The sequence below is a fragment of the Cervus elaphus genome, chromosome 24 (genome assembly GCF_910594005.1).
Source record: "Cervus elaphus chromosome 24, mCerEla1.1, whole genome shotgun sequence".
Taxonomy (NCBI): domain Eukaryota; kingdom Metazoa; phylum Chordata; class Mammalia; order Artiodactyla; family Cervidae; genus Cervus; species Cervus elaphus.
This window is the reverse complement of record NC_057838.1, coordinates 62,799,914-62,815,964: the sequence shown is the minus strand read 5'-3', so window position 1 is coordinate 62,815,964 and position 16,051 is coordinate 62,799,914. Positions and strand designations below refer to the sequence as shown.

At 39.9% G+C, this 16,051-nt stretch overlaps 1 protein-coding gene across 8 annotated transcripts in view; it reads right to left on the bottom strand.

Annotated features, from left to right (window-relative positions):
* Positions 1-15,708, bottom strand: part of MAP4 (microtubule associated protein 4) — a 98,495-nt gene extending 82,787 nt beyond the window's left edge. For 5 of the 8 annotated variants that reach the window (XM_043885653.1, XM_043885655.1, XM_043885656.1 and 2 more), the window contains exons 1-2: positions 15,556-15,708; positions 9,871-10,112 (exon numbers count right to left, since the gene is read on the bottom strand). In XM_043885653.1, the coding sequence (XP_043741588.1) occupies positions 9,871-10,093 (223 nt within the window). In that variant the 5' untranslated portion in view covers positions 10,094-10,112; positions 15,556-15,708. The remainder of the gene's footprint in view (positions 1-9,870; positions 10,113-15,555) is intronic. The other 3 variants (XM_043885658.1, XM_043885660.1, XM_043885659.1) reach the window with 2 other exon arrangements.
* Positions 15,709-16,051: the final 343 nt, after the last annotated feature.

Sequence of the window (16,051 nt, the reverse complement as noted above, 5' to 3'; positions counted from 1 at the left end):
GCCAATTAACCTCTTAAGAAATCTCTGCTTTTCTTTCACACCAGGTAGGGTACCATTACTATGAACTATAACTGTTAGTACTATTTTTTTTCTTTTCCAAAAAGAAACTTAGGAAAGAAATAAAGTATATTTTCAAATCAAAGTCAGAAAACAGTCTTTGCAAAAAATTATAAAGAGGGTTCAGGATCAGACACCTACACCTAAATGAAGACCTACCACTTTAGTCTGCAGACTTAGAGTTACCTGTTAGTCTGCACCTTAACATAACCCAAACCTGAATAAGATAATTTCAGTTCAGTAACAGACCAAATGATCTCAATTCAGCTTAACAAGCAAAGACTGTACCGCTACCCTGTGCCAAGAGCAGTGACCCCTCTTTAACACACATCTGACAAGCTTCCCACTTGCCTCTATCTCGGCCCAGACTGTGAGACTCCGCGTAATGTCGCTGGACGTGTGTCTCCTTGCTTCCACTCTGTCACTTGTCTCACTTATCATTTGACCTCTTGTTTCTTATCACTGAGCAACCTGAAGCTGCTGGTACACAATGAACTTATTCTATGCCTCTTTGCTTTTGCTAAATGTGTCATTCTGCCAGAATATAAAAATAAACAAAATACTACCCCTATTCTAGAACAGCTTGAGTGTGAGACAACAAATAGCTTAATTATGACTTTACAAGTGCCTTGAAAAGGGCAGGCTCAGGTACGAAAGGCACTCACCAAGGAGAAGACAAAAAGACAGAGGCGGATAAGGACTTGTAGACGTGAGCCAGGATTGCAAGTCAGGAAATAGGAAATGTTCTTGGACAATTACATCAATCATAAAGGAATTTTTGTAGACCACCACCTTCAGCCAAAGCTTTAATTATCATCAACCTCCAGATGTGTCTCTCCAGCCCAGAATTACGCTCTCAATTCCAGGTTCTTTCATCTAGCTGCCTATTGCTCTTGACTAGATATCTTCTCTACTATCAGATAAACTGAAATTCTTACCTTTCCCTCAAAATCTACTCCTTCTACAGCCTTCCCATCTCACAAAATGATAAATCACTCCTTTTGGTTGCTCAGGTCAAAATGATCTAGATTCATCCTTGCCAATGTAAAGGCTTGTACCCTCAAAGGAGCAACTGAGTGAAGTGGTATGGGTTAAAGTTGGATGGAAGTGGGTTTAAGAGGGAAAGCAACTCAAAGAAGGAGCAGAATAAAAGAAAAGTAAATGAGAAGGGCATAGATTGAGGTAGAACAATTTTTCTTATGAAGGAAAATACTAGGGTATATTTGATGCTGATGAATGACCCAGAGAAACTGATGATACAAGAGACAGAAGAGACAAAGACTACAGTAGTACCCTTGAGCGAGAGCACGAGCAGTTCACTCCTGAAAGTCAGAGTAAGAGCAGAGGAAAGGGCACAGAAAAATGTAGGTTAGGAGACTGGCTGAGGGGTGGGTAGTATATCAATTCTATTCTGATTGAGTTTACTGAATATCTGTTCTAAAAGTCCTCAAATGAACAAGAAGATGCAAAATAGTTGTCTAGGAAAGTAGAAGACTTTATAAATTTATATAACTTAGTAGTAGAGTTCTCAAGTACATGCTCTTTATGCAAATAAAATAAGACTCTCATTTACATTTCCCTGAACATACTGTTTACAGGTCTGATAATTCTTTTGACTTAAATAAGTGAATCTTTAGTTTTGAAAAACAGTATCTATGAGACATTAAATCAATCATAAAGTAAGCATTCATGAAGACAGTATGGATTCACAGAAAGAACACACCGTTTTAAATCACAAGGTTTGGGTTCAGGCTGTGGTCCTATCACTGTAAACTAAGTGGTCAAATACTATTCCCTTCTGCTAGGAAGTCAGTCCCGAGTGTTCACTGGAAGGACTGATGCTGAAGCTGAAGCTCCAGTACTTTGGCCACCTGATGCAAAGAACTGACTCATTGGAAAAGACCCTGATGCTGGGAAAGATTGAAGGCAGGAAGAGAAGGGGACTAGAGAGGGTAAGATGGTTGGATGGCATCACTGACTTGATGGACATAAGTTTGAGCAAGCTCCGGGAGCTGGTGATGGACAGGGAAGCTTGGCGTGCTGTAGTCCATGGGGTCGCAAAGAGCCAGGCATGACTAAGTGACTAACTGAACTGAACTCCTGAGCCTTAAAAACAGCCTCGTCTGAAAGAGGGGTAATATCTACCTCCCACGGTCACCAAGAGGACTAAAGCAAGAACACTGGAGGCAGCACTGTGGCAAATCCATTTTGTTAAGTAAACGTCAACTATTATTATTCTCATTGTTATTTAACTGTAGATTGACCAACCATATTGATCTACCTATACAACTATAGATCTTCTGTAGACTGATCACTAAACTATAAATTAACCTTTTTAGGTTAGAGAACACTGAAATTAACTTTTGCCTTATGAAAAGCTCATTAAAATGACATTACCAGACTAGATCATAATTGCAAAACTAAGAAATAAGCCACTTACCAGAATAAAATAAAAGCAACGCAATGAGTTTAGAAGAAAATAAAAGGGAGATGGAGATTCTAACCATTTAACAACTAATGATCTCAAAAATGTAAGCTCAAGAGAGAAGAATAAAAACATTACTGCAGAAAAACAATGAGGTTTTACAGCAGGAAAAAGGTCTGCATACTGCTGTGTAGATAAGACATGGGTTCTAATCATGGGAAAGCTGTGCACTACTGGGTAAGTCTTCATTCAAAAGACTCTATACTGTCTTCTTTCTGATTTCACAGAGAGACAAGACTCCGGCTTCAGGAAATGAAAACATTCTCAGCTAAAGACACATAGCACTGAAAACAACCCAAGTTTTTTTCTTAAAACTAATCCCATGCTCTGAGATAACTGTTACATTTTTTGTCTCCTGCAAAAGATTTCAGAGTCCCACAGCTGGCATATCAATTGGCAGAAAAGGGAAACAGCAAGAAGTCAAGAGGGCATGTGTGCTGTGAAGAAGAGAGCCACAGTAAGTCCGCTTTGGGCAAAATGGCGGGGATTCAGCATGGTCTCAATGCAAGGCCTCCTCCTCGCGCAAAAGTCAGACGTGTGCCAACATCGCCCTCTGGTGGCCAATGAAGTTAGTTGCGAAGCTCCTCAACAGAAAGCCCCAGTCAGCTGAAGGACCGTGTCTGAGGATCTAGTCATCCTTCCAAGGACTGACTTAGGCCCTTTCTCTAAGATCAGTGTTTCTCAGTCAGGGACGGGCATCCAAATCACTTGCAAGAGCCTGTTAAAAAACAGACTGCTGGGCTTCCCTGATGGCTGAGTGGTAAAGAATCTACCTGCCAACTCAGGAGACATGGGTTCGATTCCTGATCTGGAGAGATCCCACATGCCTCAGAGCAACTAAGCTGGGGTGCCATAACTACTGAGCCTGAGATCTAGAGCCCACGGGTCACAAATACTGAAGGAAGCCCACACACCCCAGAGCCCAGCTCTGCAACAAGGGAAGGCACCAAAATGAGAAGCCCAAACACCGCAACTAGAGAGTAGCTGCTGCTCACCAAAAATAGAGGAAGACCAAGCAAAACAGATTGTCGAGTCGTATCTAAGGTTTGCCTAAGAACTGCATTTTGAACAAAGAAACTATAAAGAAAGCTGAGCACCGAAGAATTGATGCTTCTGAACTGTGGTGTTGGAGAAGACTCTTGAGAGTCCCTTGGACTGCAAGGAGATCCAACCAGTCCATCCTAAAGGAGATCAGTCCTAGGTATTCATTGGAAGGACTGATGCTGAAGCTGAGGCTCCAATACTTTGGCCACCTCATGCGAAGAGTTGACTCATTGGAAAAGACCCTGATGCTGGGAGGGACTGGGGGCAGGAGGAGAAGGGGACGACAGAGGATGAGATGGTTGGATGGCATCACTGACTCAAAGGACATGAGTTTGAGTAAACTCGGGGAGTTGGTGATGGACAGGGAGGCCTGGCATGCTGCAATCCATAGGTCGCAAAGAGTCGGATACAACTGAGCGACTGAACTGAAATAAGGAAGCTCTTTTCCTTTCTCTCTTGATGTCTCCAACTAGCCACCTCTCCTCTTCCTCCCATTTATCCTATGTTAAGCCTTCTATAAACAAGGTGGTATGGGGGAAAAATACAAAAAATATGCTAACAGCTGTGCTGTACTTAGTCACTCAGTCAAGTCGGACTCTTTGAGACCCCATGGACTTTAGCCCGCCAGAGTTCTCTGTCCATGGGATTCTCCAGACAAGAATACTGGATTGAGTTGCCATACCCTCCTCCAGGGGATCTTCCCAACCCAGGGATCGAACCCAGGTCTCCCACATTGCAGGAGAATTCTTTATCATCTGAGCCACCAGAGAAGCCCTGCTAAAGGCTAAGTGAAGGCTAGCCATGAGAGTAAGGGGTCCTTGGGCTCCACAGACACGAAAGGACTTAAAATCCACTCGCAGGTTACAAAGACTGGCGGCGGGGAGGGGGGACACCAGGGTGCTGCCCTCCATGATGCAGACTAGAAAAAGGTGCCACTAAAGCAAAGGCAAGAAGTCCTGTCCCCTAGGGCCCTTCTCCCCTCTGCAAACAAAAGCTTTCAGCTGCTGGGGGAGAAGTATCAAACCCTGTCAATCCCAGGGCCAGGTGAAGGCCTGATGCAGCTGGGGAAGGAGTAAGGAAAAAAATCCCCTCTTACTTTAGGGAGGAGCCAGAAAAAGTCTGAGCCCAGGATCCTACACCAATACTTAGAAAATCCTATCCATGTAAGAGGGATAATATTACTGAGAAAAACACTCAACCATGAGATACATGCACACAGGACTGAGCCTAAACCAACACCAAAAACAGAGATAAACAAAACTCCTGCCCCTCCCAGGCTACCCCTCACTCTTCTGACAAGGGAGGGGAAAGAGGACCTCCGGAGGCACAGGTGCACAGCAGAGGCCAAAAGCTGCGAGTGGAACAAGGACTGACAACAGGCCGTTCAGCCCCTCAGCCCCTACTCTAAGGACCAGGAACAGACACATTTAAAGCCAGTAGTGCAATGAAGACCATCACAGTACCAGCAAAGCCCAACCCTAGCTCAGCCCTGGCCTCAACACTTTGAACAAACTACCTAGTAAAAGAAGAGATATGCCACTGTTGGGCTGTAACCCCCAGGTCTACAAGGTCTTGCCCAGTTCCAAGACTGAAGAAAGAGCCCACAGTCAGCAACAGAGACATCAACGGTGAAATGGATGGGGGGCCTCACACAGCTGAAGCAAGGTCCTGGAGTGATACCCCGCCACATGCAGCGGAAGACAGGCTTAGGACATGGAGGTAGTCTTTGCTCCCAGATGGCAGGGGTGATTATCAGTTATACAGGATTTGATGTCAGGAGGGCTCATTAGGCACCAGGAAAACCAGTGGAGGGGCACAGCCCTCATGGCCCCTTTGATAAAAAACAATCACCAGCTAGGAAAGGGCAAGGGTGTAGGAAGGTCAGTCATGTGAGTAGGGCATACGTGAAGCAGGCACTGGCCCGACAGGGGACGTACATACAGAGAGCAAGAGAGCAGCCATCTTGAGCAGCCTAACCATACACTCATTGCCAGGCAAGAATCTGTTTATCTCGGTCTCTGTTTTACATGTGAGGTCTAGAAGTCACTCAGAAATTAACACACACATAAAAAGTACCAGAAAAAAACAGTGAAGAGACAAAAGAATCAGACTGAGGAATGACCCAGATATTTAAATTACTAGAAAGATATTTAAAAATTATGATTAATGTGTTAAAGTCTATAGTGAAAAAGACAGACATATGCATTAATAGATAGCTAATTTCAGCAGAGAGATGGAAGCTCTAAAGGTCAAATAGAAATGCTGTAAGTTAAAAACAGTAAAAATATTAAAGATAAAGAATGTCACTGAGAATTCATTATTAGACTCAATGCAGCCAGCAAAAAACATCAGGGAACTTGAATACAGGTTAAAAGAAAATACCCAAAATGAAACAAAAAGAGGAAAAAAGAGGGAAGGAAAAAAACCAAAGCATCCAAGATCGGTGAGACAATACTCAACAATTCAACAAAAAAGTAACTGGAATCCCAGAAGGAGGAGAGAAAAAGAAAGAGGCAAAGCAGAGAACAAGCTCAGAGAATGCTAGGAAGGCAAAATATCAGCTAGGGCTTCCCTGGTGGTCCAGTGGCTAAAACTTCGAGGTTCCAATGCTCTTGGGTCCAATCCCCGGTCAGGGAACTAGATCTCACATGCCACAACCAGGAGTTCGCATGCCACAACTGAAAGACCCTGCATGCCACAATTAAGACCTGGTGCAGACAAAGAAATACCTTTTTTTAAAGGTATTTATTAAAGGTATTTATTATCTAAACACAACATATTCAAGCTGCTAAAAGATCAAGATAAAACCTTGAAGGCAGGCAGAGGAAGGGAATAAAAGGAATAACTATCAAGATTGTTAACAGACTTCTTATCGGAAACTGCAAGTTGGAAGACTAATTGTCCTTTAAGTTACTGAAAGAAAAGAGTAACACAGAGTATGACACCTAGCAAAAAATACCTTCCAAAACTTAAGGTTTGTTTTTCAAATTAAAAAAGGTGAGATAATTTACTGTTAACTAGATCTGTACTGTAAGAGAAGAAGTATTAGAAGTTTTTAGGCAGGAAGACTATGGTGCTAGACAGAAATTTGGGTCTACATACACACACACAAAATGAAGAATGCCCAAAATAGTAAAAATGAGAGTAAAGCGTTCTCCTCCATATTTTTATTTCATTCTAAAAGATAGCTGACAATCTAAAGCAAAAATAATAACAATGTAGGTAACTAACACATGTCAAACTATGTATATGACTAACACAAAAAAACGTCAAATTATGTGCATGACTAACACAAAATATGAAAGACAATTTGGACATTTACTGTTTTGCATGGAATTTTACACTCTAGGTGAAATGGTAGAATATTACTGGAAGGCAAACTGGAAGAAATTTAAAATGTACACTGTAAAATCTAGGTCAAATATAAAACAACTTTTAAAAGAAATATACATAACAAGACAATACTAGAGTTAAAACAGTATCATAAAAATATTCACTTAATCCAAAAGCAGATAGAAAAAACTAGACTAAAGAACAGATGGAAGAAACAGGAAAGTAACAACAAACTGACAGATTAAATCCAACCATATCAATAATCACGTCAAGTATTTCAATAAATAGTCTAAACACATCAACTAAAAGACAAGAGTTCTTCAGGTTAGATTTTTTTTTTTTTTTTAATTTTTTTATTAGTTGGAGGCTAATTACTTCACAACATTTCAGTGGGTTTTGTCATACATTGATATGAATCAGCCATAGATTTACACTTATTCCCCATCCCGATCCCCCCTCCCATCTCCCTCTCCACCCGATTCCTCTGGGTCTTCCCAGTGCACCAGGCCGGAGCACTTGTCTCATGCATCCCACCTGGGCTGGTGATCTGTTTCACCATAGATAGTATACATGCTATTCTTTTGAAACATCCCACCCTCACCTTCTCCCACAGAGTTCAAAAGTCTGTTCTGTATTTCTGTGTCTCTTTTTCTGTTTTGCATATAGGGTTATCGTTACCATCTTTCTAAATTCCATATATATGTGTTAGTATGCTGTAATGTTCTTTATCTTTCTGGCTTACTTCACTCTGTATAAGGGGCTCCAGTTTCATCCATCTCATTAGGACTGGTTCAAATGAATTCTTTTTGACTGCTGAGTAAAATTCCATGGTGTATATGTACGACAGTCTTCAGGTTAGATTTAAAAAGCAAGAACCATCTATATTCTAAGAAACCCATTATTAATAAATATTAAAAAAGAAACCCGTTCAAAGTGAAAGGAAGAAGATAGACATACCAAGCAAACCCTAACTAAGGAAACTAGAGTAGCTACATTAATGCAAGATGAAAATGAGAATTCAGAAAAAAGAAAATTACCAGGAATAAAGAGACAATCAGAGGTCAATTCATCAAGAAGACATAACAATGTAAATATATATGCACATGATGAGACATAACAATGTAAATATATATATATGCACATGATGAGAGATCTTCAAAAAACATGCAACAAAAACTGACAGAATTGAAGGGAGAAACAAATCCACAAAATTACATCAAAACTTCAATATCTTTCTCAAGTCATGAGAACAAGTAAACATAAAGTAGGCAAGGATATGAAAAACATGAATAACACTATCAACCAACTGGACTTAACTGACATTAATAAGACTACTTCACACAATAAATAACAGCATTGTACACTTTACTGCAAGTGCTCACAGAACACCGACCTTGACAGGCCATATGATGAAACCCCCCAAAAATTTTAATAAACTGAAATTTTAAAGGGTCTTCTGACCATCTAAAAAAAAAAATCCCTAAATACTGAGAAATTAACATAATTCTAATAACTGATACATTGAAGAGGAATTCATAAGACAAAACAGAAAATGTTTGAACTGAATGAAAATAAAAAGCATAACACATCAAAATCTATGGGACACATCTACAACTAGGATTAGGGAGAAATTTATAACATTAAAAGCCTATTTTATGTGGTTGCCAGAGGTGGGGGGGTGGGTAGAAAAATGGGTGAAAGGAGTTCAAAAGGTATAAACTTCTAGTTATAAAAGAAGTAAATCCTGAAGATACAATGTACAGCATAGTTTTATAGTTAATAATAACACTGTACTATATTTGAAAGTTGCTGAGAGAACAGACCTTAGAAATTCTCATCACACGGGGAAGAGAAGGTATAACTATATGTGGTAATGGATGTTAACTAGACTTATGGTGATCATTTCTATTTATACATACAAATATTGACAGGGTCTGTTGTATACCTGGGGGGGGGGGGGGGAAACCTATGAAGCCAAAAGCTGGATCTTTAAAAAAAAAATAATAAACTAGTATCTAGACTCCTCAAGTGAAAAGAGGAAACAAATTTTCATAATGAAAGAGAGGACATGACAAGAGATCCTCGACATTAGAGGGATAAGGTAGTATTATAATTTCATCTCCATTAATTCAATGACTTAGAGGAAACAGACCAATCTCTTGAAAGATACAAACCACCAAAGCTCACTTGAGAAGAAAAAACATGTACAGTTCTCTGCCTCTGAAAGGAACTGAATTCTTAGTCAAAAAGTTGACAAAGAAAACTCCCAGTCCAGATGGCTTCACTGACAAAGTCTGTCAAACACTAAAGAAAAAATCAATTCAACACAAACCGTTCTAGAAAACAGAACAGGAGGGAACACTTCCCAACTCATTTTATGATGTCAACATGACCTCAATTTTAAAACCAGACAAAGGCCTCACAAGAAAACAGACCAATATCCCACATGCACATAAATACAAAAATCCTCAAATGTTAGCAAATTTGATCCAGCAATATATAAAGGCAGCAAATCTCTTTTAAAGGGGTTTAATCCATTTTTTAATCCTGACCTAGGATTACTCTCAAAGACAGGTGGCATCTGACTCCAATCCAAATTAAGTCTTGTTATAAATATAAAGTATCTAACTTTACAAAGCTACTTTCAAAAAAGAGGCATAGCAGGCAGTTTAATTTAGGAAATTAATAAGCAGATTATACAGTAGTTGAGACATTACAGAAGAAACTTTAGGGTTAAGAGAAGGTTAAGAGTAATCTACAGCCTGAAGAATACATATTCAACTAAAAGGTAATGAACCTACCTCCTTGGTTTCTAAGAAATGTACATAAAGAGAAAGTTACTAACTTATACTTAAAAACTCAGTTTAGTTTCCTCAAAAGTTTATAAGATTATAACCCAAAGTGTAGTCACTAATCTACTTTCTGAACCTATATCCAGTTTAATTACTTACCTTCAACCTGGCTGGTGTCTGAGCATGGTTTCTTCTTTGACTCCGAATTCCCGGTTTTTTCATCAACATCCAGGAGAGGAATATAGTCTGTTTTTCCAACAGTTTCTCCCACAACATCATCAAAGGCCTCTGCCTCCAGCGTGGCAATAAAGTCCCGTTTTATCTCTTCCTCAATTTCTGGAGACGGCTCCGTTAACGCATCTGCAAGACTGAGGTCAGCCATTCTGCACCACTGCAACTGCCTGGTTAATAGGGAAACAAGGGTTCATGTGACGAGCAGTGCCAAAGAGAAAACATTCCTAGAAACTCTTGTCATTGTTTTAAACAAACAAGGAATTAAAATGCAAAATTTTCACGCTAAAAGAGACTCTACCATTTTATAGAATGGAAAATAAAAGCTCAGTAACAGACTGTCTTACCCAAAGTAAACTCTCTTCCTCACATCCTAGGAGGTAAACAGAGCAAGTGTCATTCTGTCCTTTTCAACAATAAGAAAAGTGAAGGGTAAAAAAGACCCCTATATTTACCCAAGTTTATTAGCTATAAGAATTCAAATCAGGTGTTTTGATTTCAAGTCTTCAAAATCCTTTAAACTATTCCATTTATCTTAATTTCCAAATCATGTTGCAGAGTAATTCTTAAAATGAAAGTGAAAGTGTCTCAGTCGTGTCCAACTCTCTGCAACCCCACGGACTGTAGTCCATGGAATTCTCCAGCCCAGAATACTGGAGTGGGTAGCTGTTTCCATCTCCAGGGGGACTTTCTAACCCAGGGATCGAAACCAGGTCTCTGGCATTGCAGGCGGATTCTTTACCAACTCAGCCACCAGGGTAAAAATACATACAAAAGGAGGTCAGGTTAGGTTACATTCCCATTTTATTTTTAAAAAAGGTTAAATACTATCAGGCAAGTGAAATCACTTTTCCTTACCAGAGACTAGGAATCTGGGCCTTATCTTGTAAGGGTAAATACTGCTTCATGAATCACTTGCAAAGGACTTGGTCAACCAAGCTACACTTGGCCCTGCTGGCATGAAAAATGCAGGCATCTTCCCTGAATTAGCTAGAGAAGGCAGTCTCTGTGGTCATGTCCATTACTATCTTTACAGAACACCAACCAAGCTTTCAATTTTTAAACATAACCTGAAACTAAAAAGTATATGGGAGGGTTTCCCTGGTGGCTCAGTAGTGAAGAATCTGCGTGTCAGTGCAGGAGACATGGGTTCAATCCCTGATCTGGGAAGATCCCGCAGGCTGTGGGCCACAACTGTTGATAGAGCCCAGGAGTCACAACCACTGAGCCCACGTGCCGTAACTACTGAAACCCGCCCAGCCTAGGGCCCGGGCGCAGCAACGCGAGAAGCAACGACAGGGAGCAGCCCCTTCTCCTGCTTGCTGCAACTACAGAAAAACACTCGCAGCAACAAAGACTCAGCATAGCCATAGACAGACAGATAAATAAAAGCACTTTTTAAAAAGTTAAAAATCTTATATACATAATGTACAAACACACTGGTTTAAAAAAAAAATGTATACGGGAAGTCCCTGGCAGTCCAGTGTTTAGGACTCTCACTTTCACTGCCAGGGGTGGGTTAAATCCCTGGTGCGGGAACTAAGATTCTACATGCCGCACAGCACAGCCAGGCGAAAAAAAAGAATTCTGTAAAGGCCTGATGAATGTCAAAGGGTTCCATAAAAAGGAACTGCTTTTCTCTTTTTTATTTATGGTAACTATTATTACAGTTAGCCTTTGAAAGCTGTTATGAGCAAAAAACAATAAAGGATGTCTATAAATAAACAGTTTCACAGTCAAAGAGAGCTTGTAAGAACACCTGTACCATCTTTAAAAATATACAGTAAGAGCCCAACAGATCTATTCTTCTATAATACTTCATGCAATCTATTCAAAACTTTCCCTAATTTAGGACACTGGTGAAAACACAAGCAAAACCAGCAAAACCTTTTAAACCTCATTTATCTGAGTGCAGATTCTCAAAGGGCAGCTTTTTATTCACTGTAATCTTACTCTCCTCCCTGCCTTGCAACCTCCCAAACCATTTTCTCGGCTGAAATGTGGTTTACGGAATATGAACAGCAGCTTACATTCGGCTTAAGAGGGTAAAATTGATAGAAAATCTGACAGCTGGAAAGTGGGAGGGTTGTGCACCCAACCACCCAGCATCTGCTTTTCAACACAGTTTAGCTATTCTTTTCATGTCATCACATATAAATAGAAGTATGATTTAAACACACACAATATACTTATGGAAAATGACTCTGTAAAGGCAATACTAGCCAGTAGAAGTGAAAATACTGGCTTTTAGCCCAAAAGGCCTAGTTTTCAATAAAGAGAAAATTATTCAATTATAATTATTCTACTCTAAAACATGTATAATAAATTCCTTAGGTGCTCTACAAATAGGTTAAGCTAGTTCTGCAAATGCTCCAAAATTGATCTTAATAAGCTCATGAATGAATGTCATCCAACACATACAGAAACATTTAAGGTCACTTAACAATATTTATTCACACAGTGTCCTTCTCTAATCTGGATACTCAAGAAAATCCAAAAACATATTCTTGGGAATGAGAAGGATCTAACTTAAAAAATTATCTCACATTGACTATTTATGCTTTTCTTCTTCTATTTGCATAGATAAAAGAGAAACTTATCTGAGTTTGGACTTTTTTAATTGAAGTATAGTAGATTACAATGTTTCAGGTGTACGGCAAAGTGATTCAGTTTTATATATAAATATATATATGTATATACATATTCTTTTTCAGATTATTTTCTTTTATAGGTTATTGCAAAATACTGAATATAGTTGCTTATACTGTTAACTTTGAATGAATTTGCTGACAGAAGATAAGAAAAAAAGCTGGTTAAAGACATTTCCGTGCTTCACTAGTTCAGTCTGATTCTCAGTTTGGCTTTGAGTGGGTCACCTCCTGGGGTTGAGTTCCCTAGGCTGTAAAATGAGAGTGGTATGTGAAACAATTCCTGAGGTTGACTATTCGATAAACTACTTATAATTCAGTTTCATCACTTGGACCCTCCGTGTGACTATTATTTTATACATCAAGTACTCTCAATTATAACTGGGTTCAGGTTTATTAAAAAAGGCAAAAGCCTTTTGGCAAAGAGAAAGACGAAAAACCAACTCCCCAGTGCACAGAGCCCTAGCCTGACAAATCCCGCTGCAGCTTAAGAAACCCCACCCAGTTCTGGCTAACATCAAAGGAGATATGACACCACTCTGCCAGAAAATAAGCCCCACATTATTTAACCAGACACCAGAGCACACACACACAAACACAGCACTCCTGACACCTGATCTTCATTCTGATTACATGCCTGACGTGAAATTATCTACTGAGGATTTTGAAAATACCTAGGTAAACCAAAAGCAAGAGGAAATGACAGGACATGATGATGAAGCACAGAAGACAATTTTTGTCTCTTGACTAGCCTTACTATTAATAGCTATGTGCTCATAAAGAGTAAATAAGAATATATGATGAAGTCACAAGCACCTTCTCTTTTGTATGGTTTACTTCAGATCACAAACTCTGGAATTAATTACTGGACTAAAAATATTTTCTAGGTCTATACAGATTAAATAGTGTTCCTATATAATTTAAATGCACAGAAGTATGGGTAACTTTTCAAGCTCCCAGAGATTTAGGTCAGTCTTACCTATAGTCACTCAGTTAGGACCTGTGCACTTTCTGTCTGGTTGTCTGCTGAGAAATTAGCATTCTCGTTTGTAAATGGCCTGTTGTTGCCTCTGTCCTCCCCTACTTTTCTCCCCATCCCAGCCCCTGACCAAAACTGCTAAACTCTGAAACTAAACTGGAGGAAGAAAACTCATGAAAAGGAAGAACAGAAGCCTAATGCCCACCAACATACTCAAACACTTCTCATAACCACGGTATTTTCATTTCACTTGGTCACATTAGCCAAACTTCTGCTAAGATTCACTTGCAGCAGCTAGCATTCTCTTATAAGAAGTACAGAACCCTATTTCACAATTTAAAGGGGCATAAGGAGACATACACCCCTTGAAGGGCCTTCATTCTGCTTTGTGTGAATTTAGTGATCAAGTTAGCTTTCCTCTCAACCCCTGAGGTAAATTCCATTGAAAGTGTCTGAGTTTCTGGTTTTAGGGTAAAAAGGAAGAAATATAATGTAGCAACATGGAATACTTCAGGGAATAAAGCAGATTGGATAAGGTAACCAACTAGGGAGAAGGTATATGGGCCCAGAGGCCCTAGGAGGTAAAAGGAAGAGAGGAACGACAAAGGCAAGCTCAGAAACCTTTTGAAATACTCCTGTCAGTTTTAGAAAAAAGGAAGAAGCTTGCTTCTCAGTAATCGGATTAACTTAGAATCAAAATTAATCATCATTTATAATACTGTTTAACTAAGGGAAATGCATTGAGTTTCAAATAATCAATTTAATAAAGAAACATTTAATAATAATTCTTCCAGGTAGGAAACTGTTCATAATACTCACTTAAATTGTCTCCATGATTGATATTCTGTCCTGTTTAGTAGGGGGTGGGAGTGGAGGGGAGAGTTATGGACAAGACATGGAACTGTAAAGATATGTGGGCTAATATTTTCTTCTTCCTTTTTTTTCTTGGATGACAGAGAATTCTGAAGCCAGCACTAAGCTGCCATCCCAAGAGAGTGCTGTGGCCAAAATGCAGAGCTTGTTCCTCAGGCTTGGAAGAAACCCAGCATCCCAGACAGTCCCAGGGATCACTTATAATCTGACAAGGTGAAAGGTATAGTCTGCATCATTAAGATTTCATATTCAACATGAAATCATTTTGGTCTGCCCAGCACGCTTTCAGTCACTAGACGGGGACTCTATCCCTTAGGTCTGTTTGATGAACTCCTCTCAGAGGTCTATTACACATCAAGCTGAACCTCGTCTGGTGGCTGTGCTCTGCTTTTAATTTATTCAACTTGAAAACTCGTTTATACTTTCAATCAAGATAGTATTTCTTTTGAAGTAAAACCAAATCTTTATGGACATGGGTTTGTGCAGACTCCAGGAGACAGTGGACGACAGGGAAGCCTGGCGTGCTGCAGTCCATGGGGTCACAAACAGTCAGACACGACTGAGTGACTGAACAACAATAACAAAAGAGGTCTTTATACAGCTTGCAGGCACGTATGACCCCTGAGGCTAAAGTGAATTTTCTCCTGCTCCTCCCCAGAACCAGGCTGGAAATGGCAACAGACAGCTCAGCAACATCTTAACTGTCCTGAGCAATAAACTCAACCCCCCGTGGAATATATTAATTTTCCACCCCCAGGTGCCTCCCTGAGCACTAAGGACAACAGCTGTACTATGACGAACTGATGGAATTTCCAGGCTTGGCGAGGTTCTGTTCACCACCACCATTTGTCCTGTTCATCATAGGATTAGCAACAGGAGAGAGTCCTTGATTACTAGAATAGCTGAGGCCATTACCCAGTGACATTCCTGTATGAAAGAACACACTGATTCACATTACTCCCATGCAGTCCCCAGAGCAAAGAATTCCTTTTTGCACTGCTATTTTAGGGAGCCTTGTCCTGTAATATGAAAACACTGCACACACATGCACACGCATATTCACGTAACTAAGACCCTGCAGCATGAGGCGGAAAGCCTTGCTTGCTTACTTACACAGCAGCTATCCAGGCAGCTTATAGTCCATCCCGACTGAATGCATTTTGGGTCTCTAAACAAGCACCTGCCACATTTCTATCCAAGTAAATTTGAATCTATTTCCCCAAGAAGAATCTACACTGGATACCTCCCACTGTCAGCCATGTGATACAGAGCATGCTGTCTGCTGAAGTCTGGCTGTGCGCGCCAAGAGACGACAGTGACGCAGCACTTGACATCTGCTGTGACCATCCCCAAGAGCAAAGGTTTATCTCAGTTGTTTTAGGAGAAGAGTGAACCTTAAGCTGATTCTCAATACCTAATGCCCCCAAATGTTGAAAAAGAGAAAGCATTTTTTAAACCTTTACTATTTGTCCCAATTAATTTAACCTCAGTCTAGCAGGCAAAAAAACATCCAGAGTTTGCTTACACTTATCCAAAAATTATCTCTAAACATTTAAGATCTCTAAAGGCTTTAAAAAAAAAAAAAAAACTAGTTAAAAGAAAAATAGTT